General features: G+C 41.7%; 1 protein-coding gene across 3 annotated transcripts in view; it reads left to right on the top strand.

Moving 5' to 3' along the window:
* FAM114A1 (family with sequence similarity 114 member A1) overlaps positions 1-21,064 on the top strand; it is a 69,292-nt gene that overhangs the window by 26,477 nt on the left and 21,751 nt on the right. For all 3 annotated transcript variants that reach the window (XM_066280040.1, XM_066280041.1, XM_066280042.1), the window contains exons 4-7: positions 10,633-10,746; positions 10,850-10,956; positions 13,764-13,898; positions 18,298-18,450. In XM_066280040.1, coding sequence (XP_066136137.1) covers positions 10,633-10,746; positions 10,850-10,956; positions 13,764-13,898; positions 18,298-18,450 — 509 coding nt within the window. The remainder of the gene's footprint in view (positions 1-10,632; positions 10,747-10,849; positions 10,957-13,763; positions 13,899-18,297; positions 18,451-21,064) is intronic.

Below are 21,064 nucleotides of genomic sequence, written 5' to 3'. Positions count from 1 at the left end.
ATGGTGTTGACAGAATTTAGTTCCTTTTGATGGCAGGGCTGGTGTCCCTGTTATCTTGCTGATTCTCAGCAGGGGCCACTCTCAGCTCCTTGAGGCTACCTGCAGGACCTTCTTCAAAGCCAGCTGGACAGTCTCCCCCATACTTTAAACCTCTCCTTTTGGAAGAGTCCAGTACCTTTTAAAAAGGCTCATCTGATTAGTTCAAGCCCATTTAAGACGATTTCTCTTTTGATTAACTCAAATCTAACTGATTAATTTAGTTGTATTTGCAAAATCTCTTCACAATAGCCATATAACATAACCTAATCATGGGAGTGAAAGCCTATTATATTCATAGTCTTGCCTATGCACTAAGAGGTGGGGGGGGGGTGTTTACACCAACAATGGTCAAAGAGCACATGAGAGAGGTCAAAGAAATTTTGAAATGTTGATGCCCATTCTAAGGGTCCCTTTGGACAAATTGGAGCTATCTTTAGAAAAGCAGAGAGTAACTTGGTCATCACCACTGGTCATCACAACCCCAGTGCATGCAAAAGCAATATAACTGAATGCCACCCATCATTTGCTCCTAAGGCATATTTTGGAGATTTCTGATACAGGTATGCTGTGACTCTATATAGTAATAGTAGCTGAAATAATACCAACAGATAGTTTAAAACTAGATAAGTATCGCCTGACTTGTGATGACACCGTGGATAAAGCGTCGACTTGGAATGTTGAGGTCGCTGGTTCAAATCCCAGAGCTTGCCTGGTCAAGGCACATATGGGAAGCAACCATGAGTTGATACTTCTTGCTCCTCCAGCATCCCCTCTTTTCTCTCTCTTTCTCTCTCCTTTCTCTAAAATCAATAAATAAAATCATGAAACAAAATAAAACTAGATAAGTATCATTGTGGATCTGATAGAGAACTAACTATGTAGCATAAGGGAAGGCTGAACCCATGGGTTCCAAAGCCGGAAACAGGAAGTGGTTGGTGGTGGTTGGAAGAGACTCCCAAACGATGACGGGGATCACAAATGTCCCACAGTTGGAGAGGTGCCAACGCTGGGCTCCAACCTGAAACAGGGCTGGGATAGGGTTCAGCCATCTGTGAACAGAGGCTTTAGAAAGTTACGGGTAACATCCTGGATTGCGGTCTGGATCGATTTGCTGCCTTGGAATTGAGAGGCAAGCTGGGCACACCTTCTATTATGGAGAGGCATATTATCTACCCAGGGCTTGGCAGTGTTAATAGTTTATTATCATAAAGCAAAGAAACCTATTGGAAAACAGAGCACTCAGAGCAATAGGCAACCTCTTGATGGTTTATAAATTGCCGTGGAAAGTAAAGAAAGAAAATAACCACGTATTCCATTGCGATTGATTTCTACTCAGAAACTTCATGCCACCCCCAGGGTAATTCCAATTGCAGACAGGAGTGCAGAACACATAGTCTGTAACAAAATACAGAGCTGGCAATTCAGAAGTAGAAACAGAAATCAATACTTCTTACAGTTGTTGGAAAACTGCTATCACGACAGCTAGAACTATTTAGAGTTGGCAGGAGAGTACAGGGAGTCCTTGGGTTATGACAGTTTCGACATACAACGTTTCAAGTTTGCAACAGTCCCGTAAAAACTTTAAGAAATTGAGACGTGTTTCGGCTTATACTGTTAGGTGTACTTACGGACTATGTGGGTGAACTAGTTTGGTTGCTCAGAGGAAGAATATGCAATAAGATGGCACATGAGTGAGGGAGTTGGCGTTACCTACGCCGTTTTGGACTGTTAAAAGCGCAAGTGTACCTTCCGTTTGTGTTAGGCTAGGGTGTATTTCAACTTATACCAAAATTTGGGTAACATCACTGTCGTAGAAATGGCACTGTGTCGTAACCTGAGGACACCCTGTAATTGGAAAATGGAAACATTTGGAATGTGGTTCTTTCGTGGAAAGAGCACTGTACCAGGAGTCATAAGACCCGAAACCAGGTCCTGACTGCTGCTAACTTGCGATCACAGAGGACTGTCACTAACTAGCTATACCATGCCCTTCACCTCTCTGAAACTCAGCTTTCTGATTTGGAAAGGTGTGAGTGGGGGAACTTGACAAGTTCTGAGATTCCCTCCAACTTTTGGAATATGATGAGTTCATAATCTGCAGCTACATATAGAAGTAGAAAGATATTTATAAGTACTGTGCTAAGTGGAAAAATACAGGAAATTGATTAACTTTTTGCTTTTCTGCATTTTTCTGTTTTGTCTTTGCCTCGCTACATTGATCCCAAAGTGAAGGGAAAATGGGAAAAAGCAGCCTTCCCAATGCTTACATAAAATCAAACATTTCTCAGCCAATCAACATTTCCATTTCTGTGGAAAGGCCGTACCTCAAGCGGTAGCTTCATCCACAGCTGCTGTGTCATCACAGCCTGAGACTTGAATACCTGCCACCATACCTTTGGACAAGTTCATAAAATGCAGTGAAAATGATTGTTACTTAAGATCCAGGCAGAAACCAGAATGGGAAAGGAAAATGTAAAAAAAAAGATATTTTAGATGATAATTTCAAGTGATGTTGAGAGACCAGATGTGATTTCCCACAAGCATCTTGGCGACCTGACTTGTTTCTAGGATGTACTGAGTGAAGAGCGATAGGCCAGTAATCAGAATGAACGTGGACAATGCTGAAACTTACACAGATAAGTACACCAAAGTAAAAGCCCCATGGCAGAACAGAGCAGTGTATTCCTAGGTACCACAAAAGGCCTAAATGTTTATTTAAAATTCTAGTTTTGACAGTTTTATTAGTCTAAACGCCTTCTGCGAAAGAACCTGAGGAGCGGGGGGGGGGGGGGGGGGGGGGCGATGGGGACGGGACATCTGCTCTGCATATTCACCTTTCAAAATGACCATTGTCCCCTCCCCCATCCTCTGCCGGCTTACATGGTTTTCTCCTTCTGCACATTTCCGTGAAACCTTCTACCAGCATTGTCAGAAATAATGTCAGCGTTTATTACAGCGAACAGCAAACTATCAAAAATGATGCTAAGTGAGAACCCTTAACTGTGTAAAATCACTGTTAATATCACATGAGTTCATATGGCATTGCTGGTGATGTAAAAATTCTCAGGAATCATGATTAGAGTTTGATTCATGGGTACTTGCTGCTGTTCCTATCTGCGCAAGGACCCTCATATAGGGCATCAGCTAACTCGCACAGGGGATTCCCCTTTGTAGATGGCTTTATTTATTTATTTATTTATTTTTGTGACAGACAGAGAGAGTTAGAGAGAGGGACAGATAGGGACCGACAGGAAGGGAGAGAGATGAGAAGCATCAATTCTTTGTTGCGGCACCTTAGTTGTTAATTGATTGCTTTCTCATATGTGCCTTAACCAGGGGGGCTACAGCAAACTAACTGACCCCTTACTTGAGCCAGGGACTTTGGGTTCAAGCTAGTGAGCCTTGCTCAAACCAGATGAACCTGCGCTCAAGCTGGCGACCTCGGGGTCTCGAACCTGGGTCCTCTGCATTTCAATCCGACGACGCTCTGTCCACTGCGCTACTGCCTGGTCAGGCGATAGCTTTAATTTTTAATATAACATTTTCTTCTTTTTGTTTCATTTATTTCTTTATTTTTGTTTTTAAAAAATGAATACATAAAAAAGAAACTAAAGAAAGTAGCATTTATGTTTAGAGTTTGTTCATAATCCTTTACAATCTATGAATACAATCCAGAGGTAAATTAATTTCTGTTTGATATCTGGACAGACACTATCAGTTCAGAAACACTTCTTGTCAATTTTGACCCTAAAGAGAAGTCTGATTGCAGAGTGGACATCAACCATCATCATGGAGAGGGGAGACTTTTCAAAAAGGAAGGTTGGTGGCTCCTCTTTTTGCTGCGCTAGTTTGCGTTAGCTGAGCACAGCAACACCATCTGTGTGTATTTCTAAGCAACTGCTCCTCACAACTTTTGATAATATTTTAAATTCATTGATAGAGGAGTCTGAAATGCACTCAATATAAGGTGAGGTAAAAGTTGGTTTACCATTGTGAGTACATGAAACAGTTTGTTCTTGTTTTATTTATTAATTGTATTATTTTCCATACAAACAACTGTAAAGCCTACTTTTGCCCCACCCTATATTTTTAAATTGGTTTATATTGCAAAAATTCATGCAAATACAAGTATAAATTGATACAACTTTTAGAAGAACAATTAGCACTACCTATAAATTTTAAAATGCACATACTTGTAGCCCATCAATTGCACTGTTGATCTTTGCAAAAGCTCGTTAATATGTATGTACAAGGATGTGCAATATAGAATTCACTCAGCAAATACCATGTCAGGCACTATTCTAGGCACCACAGATAAAGCAGTGAGCAAATAAGACAAAGGCCCCAGCCCTGTCAGGCTTACATTTTAGTGGAAGGAGACAGACAATAAACAATACACATATTGAAGAAAAATTATATAGTGGAGCAGGATAAGAGGGGTCAGAAGTACAGGTTAAGGCTTTTAAAACGGTGGTAAGGGCCTGACCAGGCGGTGGCTTAGTGGATGGAGCGTCGGACTAGGATGAGAAGGACCCAGGTTCGAGACCCCGAGGTCACCAGCTTGGGTGTGGGCTCATCTGGTTTGAGCAAAGCTCACCAGCTTGGACCCAAGGTCACTGGCTCGAGCAAGGGGTCACTTGGTCTGCTGAAGACCCCCAGTCAAGGCACATATGAGAAGGCAATCAATGAACAACTAAGGTGTTGCAACAAAAAACTGATGATTGATGCTTCTTATCTCTCTCCGTTCCTGTCTGTCTGTCCCTATCTATCCCTCTCTGACTCTCTGTCTCTGTAAAAAAATAAATAAATAAAACGGCGGTAACAAGTAGACCTTAGGGAGGTGATATTTGAGAAAAGATTTGAAGGAGATGAGGGAGTTCACCAGGCATATATGAAAAACTTGAAAAAAACAAAGTATCCCCCCACTGAGAATGTGGAGATGTGATAGAGCCATTCAGTGGAATAATACTGTGAAGCTATTAGAAAGAATGAGGAAGATTAATGTTCTAGGTGAGCTGCCCAGAAGAGACTAAGGCAGAGATTTGTGTGCTGGTGTTTCACTGTGAGGCAATCTCAGGGGCGAGCCTTGCAAGAGAGTGAAGGATTGAGAAGAGCTCAGGCAAACAAGAAGCTGAACTACCAAGCAGTTGCCTTGCAGACCTCAGCCTATCTCATCAGGAGCTTGGAGGTTGAGATGACTCTTCAGAGATGTCCCACATGAATGCATGGAACCAGGATTTTCTATCACCAACACCCCCATTGACCAGTCATTGTAGTACAGTTGTGAGGAAATCAATTCCCTGTGGTCAAGGGAAGCATTTAGTGGAGGCATTCAGCAGACAATACTTCCAGCAGTGGGGAGAAAGCCCCATGACCCCAGGGAGTACACACAACATCCACCATTACCTGTATGGCTGAGACCTCCACTGTATACTGGGAAGTGGAAAAAGCCAAGTTCAGAACACTCACATGTAGATATAGTCTTTTTTTTTCTTGAAAAAAACTACAAGAAACAATATTCGAATTGTTATCTTTAGAAGAAAATGGGGGAAGGGCTAAAAAGACAGGTCCACTTAAAGTGGACCCCTCTTTAAGAAAATATAATAACATATACCCACATCCCTTACTAAATATATAATTTACATATAACTCTGAGTTGAATTTATGTAAACGATAGTTGACCAGTTGACCTAATATTCCATTTTTTAATATACTTAAGAAAATGATAATTAATTTCTAATTTGGAAATTTTCTTTTTTATCTTTAATAACCAATAATTATTTTTTAGGTCTTAAATATTTCCATAGGCACTTATAGGCTCATAGACTCTATTATCTATTATGTCAGTAGACTCTGTTGTAAAAATAAGAGGCTAGTCCACTTTCTGTTGTCTATGTTTCTATACTCTTTGAATTTGCCAATGTTTCTTAATACTTTTATTTTGAAAATCAAGCAGGTATATCAGAGAAGTGAGATACTAGATATTTCTTAGTTTCTTTTCTTTATATTTATTTTTTAAAAGAAGAAATAAAGACATGAGATGAAAAGGAAGGAATGTTATATTAAAAATTAAAGCAGTGTAAAAAGGAGGAGCTGCCTGAATGAGTTAGCTGGTGTCCTCTTAGGGGTCCCTCTAGAGCAGGAGTAGTCAACCTTTTTATACCTACCGTCCACTTTTGTATCTCTGTTAGTAGTAAAATTTTCTAACCTCCCACCAGTCCCACAGTAAGGGTGATTTATAAAGTAGGGAAGTAACTTTACTTTATAAAATTTCTAAAGCAGAGTTACAGCAAGTTAAAGCATATAATAATAATTACTTACCAGTACTTTACCTCGAATTTTTGCTAAGTTTGGCAGAATAAATCTTTATAAAACAACTTACTATAGTTAAATCTATCTTTTTATTTACACTTTGGTTGCTCCACTACCGCCCACCATGAAAGCTGGAACGCCCACTAGTGGGCGGTAGGGACCAGGTTGACTACCACTGCTCTAGCATATGGGAACAGTAGGAAGCATCCATAGAGCTACCCAGACATCCAGGGTGCTGCCTAGAATTGCTCTTGCTCCCCCAAGTTACCACTTGGTCAGGAAGACCCTCCCACCAACAACAAATTATTTTCATCCTCCAGAAAAAGGAGAGACCTCCCTTCAATAGGGTTTTGATCTCAGTAGAACTCACAAGAAGAGGGCATGGTGAAATTGTTGTGCTTTTTGAGAAGAAAAAATAAACTGAAAGAATATGGAGCACCACACAGTGTCTTGGGATCTGTGTCTGCACAGCACAGGGCTGATCCTAAAGACATCAAGCCATGCCAGTCCGAGGCATGGCTGCAAGGGGCAGGGCTAGATTCCCGAAGTTTCACTGCAGGTGTGACCTTCACCTTGCTGTTTCACCAGGGTAAGGTAAGGCAAGCTAAGTTTAGCATAAACCAATGTTTTAAAAGTAAAGATGTTCTTAATCAAAGATCTAATTTCTGAGGAATTATAGAAATGGGACTAAGATGACATTTAATCAACTATAAGTGACATGTAAAACTTTAATATAATGTAGTGATTGAACATGTGAGTTCTAGAGTCAGAAGGATTAGGTTCAGATCCTGCCCCTGCTACTTACTGGTTGTAGGACCTTGAGCTAGTGATTTCAAAGTCTCAGTTTTCTCACTTGTGAAATGGGTGTAATAATATCCCTTATAAGTTGTTGAGAAGATTCAATGAGATAATTTACTGTACTAAAAATATTTAGTCCCATGTTTGGGACTTAGTGAGTACTCAATAAATATATGAGGTTCAGTAAGTATATAAGGCCATACCAAAAGGTTTATATTTCTTCTCAGTGACCCTACAAAACCTTGGCAAGTTGATGTTATAATCCTCCTTTCAGAGAAGACACAGCAACAGAAACTCAGAGAGGTTAAGTAACTCACCAAGGTCACCCAGCTAATAGGTGATGAAACCAAAATTCCTCCACAAGACTCCTGACTCCTAAGTTTAGGGTGTTTTCCATTAGAGTACAGGGGGTAAGTTGAATACTGGCCAATCACGTAACATTTGTTTTTCAATTATATAGTATCACAGCGTTTATACCACATTCCTTTCTTCTTTACAATGCTACAATATGTCAAGGGGGAGAGGATAGTTCATCTTCAGAACCATGGAATTTGGGGGATTTTAATTTTCTGAGGATACTTAGGGTTTGTGATGACATGTGAAAAAACTAATCTATACACTATACCCTAGTATTATTCATATTTGTTGGTTTTTTCTGTTATTAGTAGGATAGATCAATATCTGAAAATGAATCCCTCCCAGTCAAAAGGCAACAATGACTCCATATTTTTACTTCCTTGTTCTGAGCACTAGATGTCACACTAAGTAAGGTTTTAGAAGTTATTTTTCAAAGTCGAGTGTAGTGTACAGTGTAAATCCTAGCTATGAAAATCTATAGCTTTGTATTTCTTGTAGAATGCAATACATATGTAAATATCAAAATAACCACTATCAAAATAACTCAGGAAACAGCTATCAGAATATATATTTAAGAGAAATCTTAAATAAATGCATTCTTTGCATATAATTACACTTCAATAAAGCTCTGTGTTTGGGGGGGTTAGGGTGTGGGGGGATGTAGTTGGAATAGCAGCCTCTTGTCATGACTGTTAAGCAAAAACATCCCATTTATATTCACATAAAAATGGTATTTTCTTGCCTCACCAGGCAATGGTGCAGTGGATAGAGCATCAGCCTGGGATGTTTAGGACCCAGGTTTGAAACCCCAAGGTCACTGACTTGTGCACTGGCTCATCCAGCTTGAGCGCTGGGTCACTGACTTGAGTGTGAGATCATAGACATGACCCCCCATAGTCACTGGCTTGAGCCCAAAGATCGCTGACTTGAAGTACAAGGTCACTGGCTTAAAGCCCAAGGTTGCTGGCTTGAGCAAGGGATTACTCGCTTACCTGGAGCTCCCTGGTCAAGGCACATATGAGAAAGCAATCAGTGAACAACTAAGGTGCTGCAACTATGAGTTGATGCTTCTCATCTCTCTCCCTTCCTGTCTGTCTGTCTGTCTGTCTCTGTTTGTCCCTCCCTCTCTCTTTCTCTAAAAAAAAAATTATTTTTTCCATCAACCTATGCACACATATCCATGATCATCTGTGTTCTGAATGGCAAGAGCTGTTCTTCCCTAGGAAGAGAATCAGCCATGGTCCTAACCTGCAAAGGGTGAAGAAAGTTAAAGAGGAGATCATGACAGTGAGGTTTAATCAGCCCTGAATGGTCTCAGGGAAGGATGCAGAATTGTCTTTCCACATGGCTTATGCAAAGGAGCTGTCACAGATGCCTCCCAGCCTTCTCTAGCTCATTTATTCCTTGGTTTTAGCTCTCATACATGCAGGTGAGAATCAGATTCAGATCTGGATATACATTATTTCCTTTTGAAAAAAATATTTTCTTAAAAGATGGCAAGGAATATGGATTCAGTATGTAAATAAGTTAGATGATTATGTTGTATAACTTAAGTGTGTTACTGAAACTCGAGTAAGTTCCCATTGAAATGCTTGAAATTCATTGGAAGCAACAGAGAATTAATCCTAGGCTTAGTTTTAGCAGTTATAGTGCATCTTTCTTTCCAACTTAGTAATGATTTGAACTGTATTTAATGATTGCACATGAATCTAGGTAATTAATATTATAAACATTGTAAATAATGTTTCAGGGTTTTCTAGAGTGTGTACAATGACAGGTTATTCTCACTGGATATAATTAGTCCTATATCTGTTTGGTAAATATCAGTGTCCTAATTATGTTAAGATAGCTCTGATAAAGTTATAACTGATTACAACACTACTATTTGGGTTTGGGATTTATCCATGTCTTTCTCTTCCTCAAGAGGTGAATGATCTATAACTTTAACAGGGCCTTCTAAGAACAGGTGGTTCTCTTTGTCTCTAAATCCTGCCATGACTTGGGACATTCACCCACACCCTTGTGTATTAATATTGCTGCTGCCGTGGGTTTTAACAACCGGAGGCCGCCCAAATCCCCAGTGAAATCTCCCATTCTCCTGGGGTGCTAAGGGGAGAGGTGAGCGCTGTGATGATGGCAGCTCATGGTGTTTCTTTTTCAAGAACGCAAAGAGCCACTTAAGAGCATCAGTCGACTGTTAGCTTTGTGTTCAGTTTGGGAACTCTGAGAAAAGCTATAGTTCATCATGAGCACCTCTAAAGAGAAAAAAAAGCTGCAGAATAAAATGTAGACAAGAAATTTATCAAGCCAAGGATGTGTGTGTGTGTGTGTGTGTGTGCGCGCGCGCACACACGTGTGCATGTAGTGTATGTGGGGGGGGGGGATGAGCAGGTCAGCTTTGTATTTACCAGATAGTTACTGAAAACCCACGGTGCTGGGTTTTTGTCCCTGATCAGACGGAACCAGTACCCTTCCTCCTAGCAGACTGTTCTTATAGCTTGTGTTTAGACTGTTACTGCTTAAGACAACTGACAGAGGTGTTGGCTGCTCTTCCTGGTTTTCCCACTGACTTGCCTTTTGATTTTGACACACCGACCCCCGACCCTGCTCTCTCCATACGAAAGGAAAGATGAACATGTTAAAGCTCAACCGATTTCAGTTCACCAAATAGCAGTGGAGCAACTGCAATAGGCTGGGCCTGCAAGAAATCAGAAAATGGATGCTGCACCCCTGCCTTGAGGAGCTTGGGAAAGGGAAAAGGGGAGAAGGCAGGGACACTGTCCCCAGATAATATCTCTGGTTCAGAATCCCAGGTTGCTTGTTTGAAGTGTGAGAAGCAAAATAGGATAATAAAACATCTGGGAGCACTGTAGATTGGTCTCTCTCATGTGCCCCTCACAACAAGCCCACGAAGAAACTGAGTCACTGAGAGGTTAGGGAACTTCTCCAGGGTCACCTACCTGGGCAGTAGTGAGCTGCGCTGGGACCAGAACTCACACTGGAGGTTTGCCAAGTCGATGCCGTTCACCAGCGCACTTCCTTACAGCAACTCTGGAGATGAGCTGTAGAATTCACAGACTGTGACCTTCTGATGTATCTGTGAACCGTGTTTTTATTTCCTGATAGGTCATGGCCTAACAGCAGTCAAGGAGAAAGCAGGGGCCACCCTACGGATTCATAGTGCAAATTCCTGCTCTTTGGACGGGGCCCAGCCTGACTCCGAAAATGGCATCCCTCAAAGTGAGTGATGTGTTTATTTGGGGGCTTCTGGACTTGGGCTGTATTACCCTGCACATACAAATAGCAGATTTCAGATCAGCAAAGACTGTTTCTCTCTCTTTAGTAACAGATGTGACCATGGATCAGAGCCCTGCAGAAGGCCCACCCACTTCTCCTTCATCAGGGTCTCGGGGCGTGCTGTCAGCCATCACCAATGCGGTTCAGAACACGGTAAGTCGTCAGCTGCATCCTCTGTTGTCCCTGGTGTCTCCCAGCACCTTCTTTTCATATCTCTGTTTACCAGTGACCTAGATACATCAGAGAAAAGATGGCCTTGCTCACAACTTTGGATTGTGGTTTTGTTATGCTTTCTCCTACAGAGTGGGCGTAACCTTGGAACAAAATAATAAGGACAAAATGAAATGCATTTTATGTTTAAAAGAAAAGAGCTGCTTTAAAGGGACATTTTTTAGTCTGCTGTTACAGCGTCCTTCAGCTGCTCCAAGGACAGCCTCTGGGTGGGGAGACAGAGCTCTTTCTTAGAGCTGGGACAGCGGTTTTCCCTCAATACTGTGCCTCTTAACCTTCTATGTGAAAAATTAGCCATTTAAATAAAAATAAATGTTGGCAAAGAGTCAGCAAGAATATCCCCGAGATGTTTCTAAAGGGTTTCCAGATAACTGAGACCAACATTCTTCCCCCATTTCTACTGTCCCTCTGAAAATAACTCAAAGTCTGCCCCCGACACCTCACTTCCGACCCCAGCTGGGGTGTGGGGGGCTTCCTACCTCTTTATTGGCAACAAAACACAGATGAAGAATGCAAAGAGGAGAAGCCCCCCAACTGAGAGGAGGCAGCCAGCTGGTCTTTGGGGTTTATTTTCTGCTATGTAAAACCAACTAACTGGTTTTTCTAGAAATATGGCTCATGTTCAGTTTATTCATTCATTTTTTTTTAAATGGTTAACTTTCATTATATACCAGGAGCTATGCTAGGTGCTGGGCATGTGCTGACAAACAAGAGGGCATAATATCCCAGAAGGAGAGACAAACTAGCAGCACCTACACCAAAACACGGCAAGCAAACATGGCAAAACACGCACAGAGGAGGGTGTCCCGCCTGAACTTTGGGGTCAGAGCATGCCAGAAACGGCTAACTGCTTCTCTTATTGGTACTTGCGGACCTGTACACTGAGTAGGGTGGATGAGGAGCAGCAAACATGTTGTAGGATCAAACAGCAATACAAGTCCATTATGCCCCAAGGAATCTGTCGGACTGCGGGTGGGAAGGAGTGCTTTCAGTATCTCTGGTGTAAGAAATGAATTCACAGTCTCCCTGAGCTCCAGTGCAGGGCACTCTGACTTTGCCTTTCAGCATCCTCACCTTCCATTCTGTGTTCTCTCTGACCTTCTGGTACAGTGGTCCCCCCTTATCTGCGAGCGATACGTTCCAGGAACCCCAGTGGATGCCTGAAACCATGGATAGTACTGAACCCTATGTATACTGTTTTCTCCTATACATACGTCCTCAACTTCTCACTTAACGGCAGCACTTTATGGCATCTCTTTGGCACATCTGAATTACCAACATCACTACTCACTCAGGTGCTTGGGGGACATTGTTAAGTAAAATAAGGATTACTCGGACACTAGCACTGTGAGACCAGAGACCACAACAGTTAATCTGATAACCCCAACAGCTACTAAGTGACTCATGGGCCAGGAACATGTACAGTGTGGATCCGCTGGACAGAGGGATGATTAATGTCCAGGGCGGGGCAGAGCAGGATGGCATGAGATCTCAAGACACTACTCAGAATGACGCACAACTTAAAACTTATGAATTGTTTATTTCTGAAATTTTCCGTTTAGAACTTCAGTTGGCCACAAGTAACTGAAAACACAGAAAGAGAAACCTCAGATTGGGAAGAGGATACTATATTCTCTTTTCCCGAGTTCCAGACACCTCCACCTGGTCTGCCCATACTCAAAGTGCCTACGACTTTCCTTTTCCCATTTTATTCTGTACTGAAGTAACCCCCACAGACTGTCAGGAGAAAATAAATCAAATTATGCAGAAGTGTGAATTGTTGATATCCCGTAGTCCTCCCAAAGTATGTATATTTTAAGTTCTGTTTTATAGGGTGATTGTTGATTGGCTCCCAAATCTGAATACAAAGTCTAAATGTCCAAGATGGGAATGACAGATAAAGTATATTAATTCTGTGAAATCAAATATTGTTATTGAAGTGATAATTAAGAGGATTGGAAAATGCATATAATATCAATATAATATTACATTATAATGTATATAAATTTGTGTGAGGTGGGAAAAAACGTAGAGGTGTGCATATTGCAATTGCAGTTATGTCGTTGGAGGGTACGTACAGAAGTTAGAAAGGATTTAAGCAGTTCTCTTTATATGAACAGTTTATGTGAGTAAATCTTGACTGTTTTAATGGAAAACAGTGGCTGACAGAGGGATTTGCAAGAAGATAACTGTATAATAGAACAGTTTCTAAAGCCAGTAGTGTAAGGAAATCAGCCTGTCTCGTTTCATGAATATACTGAATACAAGTGGTTTATTACTAGTTTCTGAAAGTATGCAAGAGCCATCTTAAACAGCCAGAGGATCCTATACTCCAGGGCCCTAGGTTTAAGAATTCCCTTGGCAAGAGTATTTGACATTTTAATCGATTATTCCAAATAACTCTGTTACTTAGATTAAAATTTTTTCAAACAAAAGTAGCCATTAGGTCACTCTATTTATATACACAGAGCTAGTAAAATTAATCCCCAAAATGCTTTGGTTTTTCCTAACCATCCTTTTTAAATAACATTGCATGCCCTACAAATTATGCGACATATGCTCTTCCAAGGGAAAGAAAATGGGATTAAATGGATGATTAATCTCCGGATGAAAAAAATTGTGACTGTATATTGATTTTAATATTTAAGATAGAACCACCTAGGAGTTGCCAACTCTTGCAAAACAGCAAAATGTAAAAATCTAATCTCATTCAATGACCTCATCTGCAGGGTAAAAGCGTCTTAACTGGTGGGCTCGACGCTTTGGAGTTCATTGGCAAGAAAACCATGAATGTCCTTGCAGAAAGTGACCCAGGCTTTAAACGGACGAAGACACTCATGGAAAGAACCGTTTCCTTATCTCAGGTGGGATGACGTACTTTTGCAAGTTTTTCTTTCACTCAATAAAGTAAATATATTCTTATTTATTTTCTTTTATTAGCTATTTTAAAGTACATGATTCAAATTTAAATGATGCAGAACAGTAGAGAGTGAAAACTTAGTTTCTAATATACCCTTTCCCCTGGCCACGTAGTTTCTTGTGGGAGATGACCACTGTTAACAGCTTCTTACGGATTCCATCAGAATTACCATAGAGATAAAGAGATACAGATAAAGATATATGTAGCTACACACACATATACACACACACACATACATATGCACATATACATGTATCTACATTTTCAACCAAATGGTAGCATACTAACCATACTCTTTTATTCCTTGTTTTGTTCACTTAATTTCTTGAAGATTATTCCATTTATGTCATTTGTCTTCACCCATTCAGGCTGCTATAGAAAAATACCATAGACAAGGTGCTTGTAAACAGCAAACATTTGTTTCTCACAGTTCCAGAAGTTTACACCCCTGTAAAATAAAGATTGGACCTGGTCGCTTTCCCAGATTCCCGTCATTCTTGTGCCACCATCACAATTTTCATCAGATCTGTATTCAGTCTACCGCTAAAAAGTAAGTGGTAGCAATGCTCGTAGAAATGTGTCACTCAAGAAGCCACACGAACCATTTGCAATGTTTGCTCTAATTACACGTCTGAAATGTGCAACATGTGTAATACATAACATACTGGGCCACACTTTAGCACTGTGCCTATAATTCACATGGCCGGCTTAAGCTGCGTCACACGACACTACCAACTTTAACCTCCTTCCAAACAGTAATTTGTCATTCACTCATTCACGCATTCATTCCACAAATGCATGTTAAGTATCCACTGTGTGCCAGGCACTGTTCCAAGCACTTGAGATACATTTAGTTACCAAAATGGACAAAATCCCTGTCCTTAAGGAACTTTTATTCCAGTAAAGAAAGGTAAACAAGCAATAAACATTACCTCGTATTTTAGAAGGTAGTGAGTGCTGTGGAAAAATAGAAAAAGTAGAGCAGGAAAAAGGTAATCAGGAATGTGGGAGTGAGGGGCAAGGAAAAAATTGGAGTGTGATGTGGGGACTCATGGAAATGGAGAATAACAGTTGAGTAAATATTTGAAGGTGATAACACACTTGACCATGCAGAAATCTGAGCAAAGCACATTCCAGTTAGAAAGAGCAGCTTGTGCAAAGGCCCTGGGGCAGAAGTATCTGGTATGAACAAAACCAGCCAAGGTGCTATGTGGTGGGATAAGAGTGAGACAGGATGAGAGTTGTTAAAGAGAAGGCCAGAATGGTAACGGGAAGCAGATGATGGCAGATGATGGGGGGCATTTGTAAAGACCTTGGGTTTTACTGTTAGTGAAATAGGGAAACCAATGCAGCACTTTGAAAAGAGGAGTGACAAATCTGACTTTGAAAGTCTAGTCACTGTGTGAAAAATAGACTGGGTAAGGAGGAAAGCCAAGGGCAGGGAGACCAGTTAGAATACATATCAGTCTAGGTCCTCCCAGAAACGGATGCCAAGATGGGCTTAAACATGTGAGGATTTTATTAGAGGAAAAGCCCGTGTGAGAGAAAATCGGGGGTTGGGTGCTCAGGACGGTGGGAAGAGCCGTCAGAACACGATGCAAGTCTGACAAGATGCAGTGAAGGGGAGAGAAGATTGGGCGGAAGCATCCATCTGAGGGAGGTTTGGCAAAGCTGTGGGGGAGTCCTTCAGCCCAAGTCCACTGACAAAGAAGCTCCTGTCTCCCGGGAGCAGGTCTGCCTTCGCGCTCCTGCTGCACTGTGATGGGCAGGGAGAGTTATGGGAGGCGTGACTCAGTGCGGATGAGGGATGGATTCCGAAGCGCAGCAGCTGAGGCCCTTGGTCATTCATGCTCCAGTCTCTCAGCCTCCTCAGGAGGCTGTTAATTGCACTGATCTAAGCAGGAGGTAGTAGAGGTTTGGAATGCAGAGCCATGAAGGAAGCCAGGAGTGCTGATGCTGGGTGGAGGTCGAAGGCCTTTCCAGGTTTCCCGAAGGCTTGAGCGTGGAGTGGAAGATAAAAGGAGGAGGCAGGGATGGACTCAGGGTGTCGGTCTCAGGGTGGAAGGATGAAGCTGCTATTAACTGACATAGGAAAGTCTGTGAGGCTTTTCCTAATGCACACTAAATAACTAGAGAGATCATCGGTGTACGACCCACATTCCTCACGTGTTCTATGCCAGTGCAGCACTGAGGAACATTTCCTGGATCCCACACCGGAATCACTCCTTGATCTTTAAACCCACTTCCTTTTCTTTTCCAGAGGAAAATAGAACCAACATCCTGGGTAAAGCCAGTTCTTCTTTAAGCAACTTGAATTTCACTCTCCCACCTATTTTGTGTGCATCCATTTAAATCATTCCAGCACAGTGTTTTCCTTTTACCTTCCATCACAGCCCTTTCCCATGGGTCCCAAAGTCCAAATTTAGAGATGCAAGTTGGTGTAGAGAAAGGAAGCAGTCTCAACGTCACCTGGTTATTTTATTTTACCACTGCCAACCCAGTGAGGTCACTGGGGGAGGCTGTGCCTGCCTGCTACCTGCTGTTGAGTTGGCTCCGACTCAGGGTGACCCCAGGACTGTGTGATATCCATAATGTCCTCTCCACAACATCCCAGCTCAGCTCCTGTGGACTCATGCCTATGGCTTCTTTTTTTTTTTTTTTTACAGAGACAGAGAGTCAGAGAGAGGGATAGACAGGGACAGACAGACAGGAATGGAGAGAGATGAGAAGCATCAATCATTAGTTTTTCGTTGCAACACCTTAGTTGTTCATTGATTGCTTTCTCATATGTGCCTTGACTTTGGGGCTACAGCAGACCAAGTAACTCCTTGCTCAAGCCAGCGACCTTGGGTCCAAGCTGGTGAGCTTTGTTCAAACCAGATGAGCCCGCGCTTAAGCTGGCGAGCTCGGAGTCTCGAACCTGGGTCCTCCGCATCCCAGTCCGACGCTCTATCCCCTGCGCCACTGCCTGGTCAGGCTCCTATGGCTTCTTTTATGGTGTCAGTCCAGCTCATATATGGTCTTCTTCTTTTCCTGTGACCTTCTGTTTGTTCCAGCATTATTGTCTTTTTCAGAAACCCTTGCCCTCTCATGAAGTGCTCAGAGTTGGACACCTTCCATTTCGTCATTTTTGCCTCCAGCCATGTCCCAGGCTTAATTTGCTCTAAGACCACTTGTTCATCTTTCTGGAGATCTATCTGTAGAGCTTTCCTCCAACACCATTTTGCAAATGAATCTATTTTTTTTTTCTTCACTAGGTTTTATTGTGTTAAAAACTCCCAGTGGTTTGACGGGGTTGCATAGAAAACTTCAAAATTTAGAGCTTCTACTTTGTTTAGTGTTAAAGGCCGGCAGGAGGGAGAATTCTGTCTGCAGCCCTGTGGGTCTTTGGCTGACAACTTCAAGACCCAAAAGGAGAATGTGGCCGATTGTTTTGTTGACACAGACTAAAAAAAAAAAAAAATCTATTCTTTTGTGATCTTCCCTTTGTGACCTTGCTAGTGGCCAGTGTATTTATGGTGCTCTTCACAGATAATAAAGGACTCTCTAAACTTAATGCCCCAGTAAACTTGATGAGGAATCAAATAAATAAGTCTTAGAATCAAAGAAAGTGAGTACAGGAAACTGGGAGTGACTGGTGGGCTTATAGTTGTTTCATTGTCTTTTTATTTAATCAATAAAAAACGTAACTGGAGAAAAATTATCAATTTGGAGGGGAACTCAGTTCACAGTCAGACATCTCGTGACTGACCTAAGAACTGATAAGCTAACATTCTTGTTTATGTTCAGTATCTAGTAAAGGATACATTCTGAGTTTATATTTTATTAATTTTTATTAAGAGTGTTTAATAATCGCACACACAAGAAATATATAAAAAATAATGTAACTCAGATAAAATTGGGTCAGTTTATTTCTGCTTTGAAGTCTGCATGGGTGCAGACATTGCAATTAACCCTGTCACACTAGCTTAAGCCTTTCTAGCGCACATAAATTTGCTCATTATAAAAAACTTGGGCATTTTGAAGAGTAAGAAAATTAATCACACACAGAAAGCACTTCAGTGGAAGCCACTATTGAGCTTTTGTTGTGCTTCTTTCCAGTCCTGCTCCTGGGCAGAGAATTTATGCTTTGTTTTGTTGTGTACATAATGAACACATCAAATTCAAAGTGGAATATCATCTAAAAATTGACAGTAGAATCCATCAAAAACATCATTTTTCTAGAAATTCCAAAGTGGCTAAAACCTATCTTACAAAGTCAGTCCTCATCGCCCCCTACGTCTTGTGCAAGTAAAGGCGCTTTCAGGACACACGGAGTGTACAAACACAGTGTATTTCTGCAGATGTTAAGGGAGGCCAAGGAGAAAGAGAAGCAGAGACTGGCTCAGCAGCTCACGGCCGAGAGGACCGCCCACTACGGGATGCTGTTTGATGAGTATCAAGGTTTGTCGCACCTGGAAGCTCTGGAAATTCTATCCAATGAAAGTGAAAGCAAGGTACGTCTGCATTGGTGATGTTAAACGACATATTTATCAACGTGTTTTCTTAACCGGGAAAGAAATGGGAAAATCTGCCATTAAAACATCTCATTGTTAGAGCCTTATTATTATTGTGCTCAGGTCACAAATACTGTCCAGCCTGATGACCCCGTCATGCTCCATATTATTTCTTCTCTGTCCTCACACTCCTCCCCTCCCCGAGAGGGCCGGCATAGTAGGAGTCATTACTAGCCCTACCTCTTGGTGCGGTAGCTGCTCAGAAGCTTGGCTGTCGGGCTCTAGGTGCACGCCTGTCTTTGGCGATGTAGCACCCAGATCAGTGATGCCCGACCAACACTCGTCTTCATTCCCACCCAGTGACAACAGAGCAGCTGATGTTTCTTCCAGACTACAGCGGTTTCATATGGGTTATATGTTTAATCACCAACTTATTAGACTGCCTGGGCTACAAAGTGCAGGGTTATTCTATCAGTGGTTACAGTTCTGTTTGAGAATGCCCCTGGACAGAAACTGAGAAGTCACCTAGCAGCCCTGCATGTTCACATCCCCCACTGTGATCCCAAGAAGCAAAACATGAATGGCAGAAATCAGCAGGGTTTGGTGATTTCTTTTTCAAAGGCTCTACGTGTGTGTGTGTGTGTGTGTGTGTGTGTGAGAGAGAGAGAGAGAGAGAGAGAGAGAGAGCAAACACTTATTCTGACTTATATAGTCACTATTCTAAGCACTTTAAAATTATTAACTCACTTAATTATATATATGGTTTTTTTGGTGAATGTCAGGCTGAGTACTCTGGGGTATTTTTCCAGTGGAGGCCACAGGGAAGTACCCTCAGGACCCCTCTTGAGGGACTATGGGTTATGAGGAGCTATGAGTCATTCACTGGGGAGAGGCAGGTGCTCGGGCAGGAAGCTGACTTTGGAAGTGAGCCTCAGAATGGAGAAGAGATTTTTGACTCACTCTAAGCCTTCTTCTTTCATGTTTGGCCTTTGAGAAGGTTGAGACATTCTTCATGCCCACCTTAGGGGAAGGTGACATCTGCCACATAACAGACCACCAAGAACCAAACAAGATGGAGACACACACATCCCCACTCCCCACCCACAAGGTTATCGAGTTACAAGTTGCTCTCTGTTTTTATTTCCTTTTTAGTTGCCCATGAGCCATGAGTGACAGTCTTGTGGTTAAACTATTAATGGATAGTTTTTTTAAAAAAAGAAAAATTATGAATCTTATACAGATATGAAATGAACATGAATTAAAGAATTTATTTAACTCATTAATTAAATGAAGGAACCAAACAGCTATTACAACTGATTCAAGCACAGATTTATATTGAGTAAGGTATGTGGAAATGGACACATCCCTGTTTTTTCCACAGGAGGCTGTGTCTCCACTGGGCAAATTCATTCACATGTCTATAGACCTGAATTATTTTGCACTGTGATCAGCCATCTACAACTTACAGAGTTATAAAATCACTCCCATACACTCAGAATTTGATGATCTGGTAAGGTGTGCTTTGGAAAATGCAGTTTTCCACTGAAGCCCAGTTTTTCCTATAAAACCTGCATTTGGGGCCAGATGTTATGTGATCAAATACAACTCAGTATCTGTATGATTTTGGACTTGTCTTACCTCAGCCTCCTTATCTATGAAGTGAGAATAATAATGAAAACCTACTTCACTGCATTATTAAAATAATTAAGTGAGATAATCCATGAGAAGTGAGTCACAGCATGCCCGATACATAATAAGCACTCAATAAATGTTAGCTGTCATTGTGTAACGTACCTGGGTATGCCTGTATAATGTGGATGACGATTTACATTTATATGCACTCTTATCTTACGTATATTTGTTATTATTACTAAAAGCTTTACAGGGGAGCATGGCCCCTGGAAGTTATCGTGCTAATAATAGAGTTTTCACTCTGGCTGGTTCCATTGCTGGTCTCCGCTGTGAAACAGCCTCAGGTCCGTAGAAAAGAGCCCCAAAGGACTGGTGTCGCAGGCAGGGAGGGTTCTCTGGAGAGATGCATGTTTGCATACTGCTCCCACGAGATCAGCTTTTTTTCCCCAACCTGGAGGGTTTTGTAGTTTTCATAGTAAGGGATGCAGGATTATTTTTTCTTGGCTTAGCGATGACAGTCACTGGGTGCCATCATAAACAGTCCATTAGGAGTTACCCCCACTCCTGTAGCAGTCCAGGATAGGGGTGCCGGGTCAGCAAGCAGCTTCCCCGCACTTAGGGACCCAGGAGCCGGGCTCTGCCGTTTCGTGCCTCCACTAGACCCGTGCTCATGCTTGTAGGCCGCCGGCAGGGATACAAATGGAGACCTATATTGGGGTTGTCGGATTTAACAACAAGAACAACAACAAAAACAGGATGACTAGTTACATTTTAACTTTAGATAAACAATGAATACTTACTTGGGACACATACTACGAAAATATTCGTTGTTTATCCAGAATGCAAACTTAACTGAATACCCTATATTTTATCTGGCAACCCTACACATACCAAATATTTAGAAGTAAAAGAACTCTTAGAAACAGACTGATAAAGAAACTATAGTGTCATCCTACCTTATGAAATATACTTTCCTAATGAC

The sequence above is a fragment of the Saccopteryx bilineata genome, chromosome 5, assembly GCF_036850765.1.
Source record: "Saccopteryx bilineata isolate mSacBil1 chromosome 5, mSacBil1_pri_phased_curated, whole genome shotgun sequence".
NCBI lineage: Eukaryota > Metazoa > Chordata > Mammalia > Chiroptera > Emballonuridae > Saccopteryx > Saccopteryx bilineata.
The sequence above is the reverse complement of the archived record's forward strand: the minus strand, read 5'-3'. Positions and strand labels throughout refer to the sequence as shown.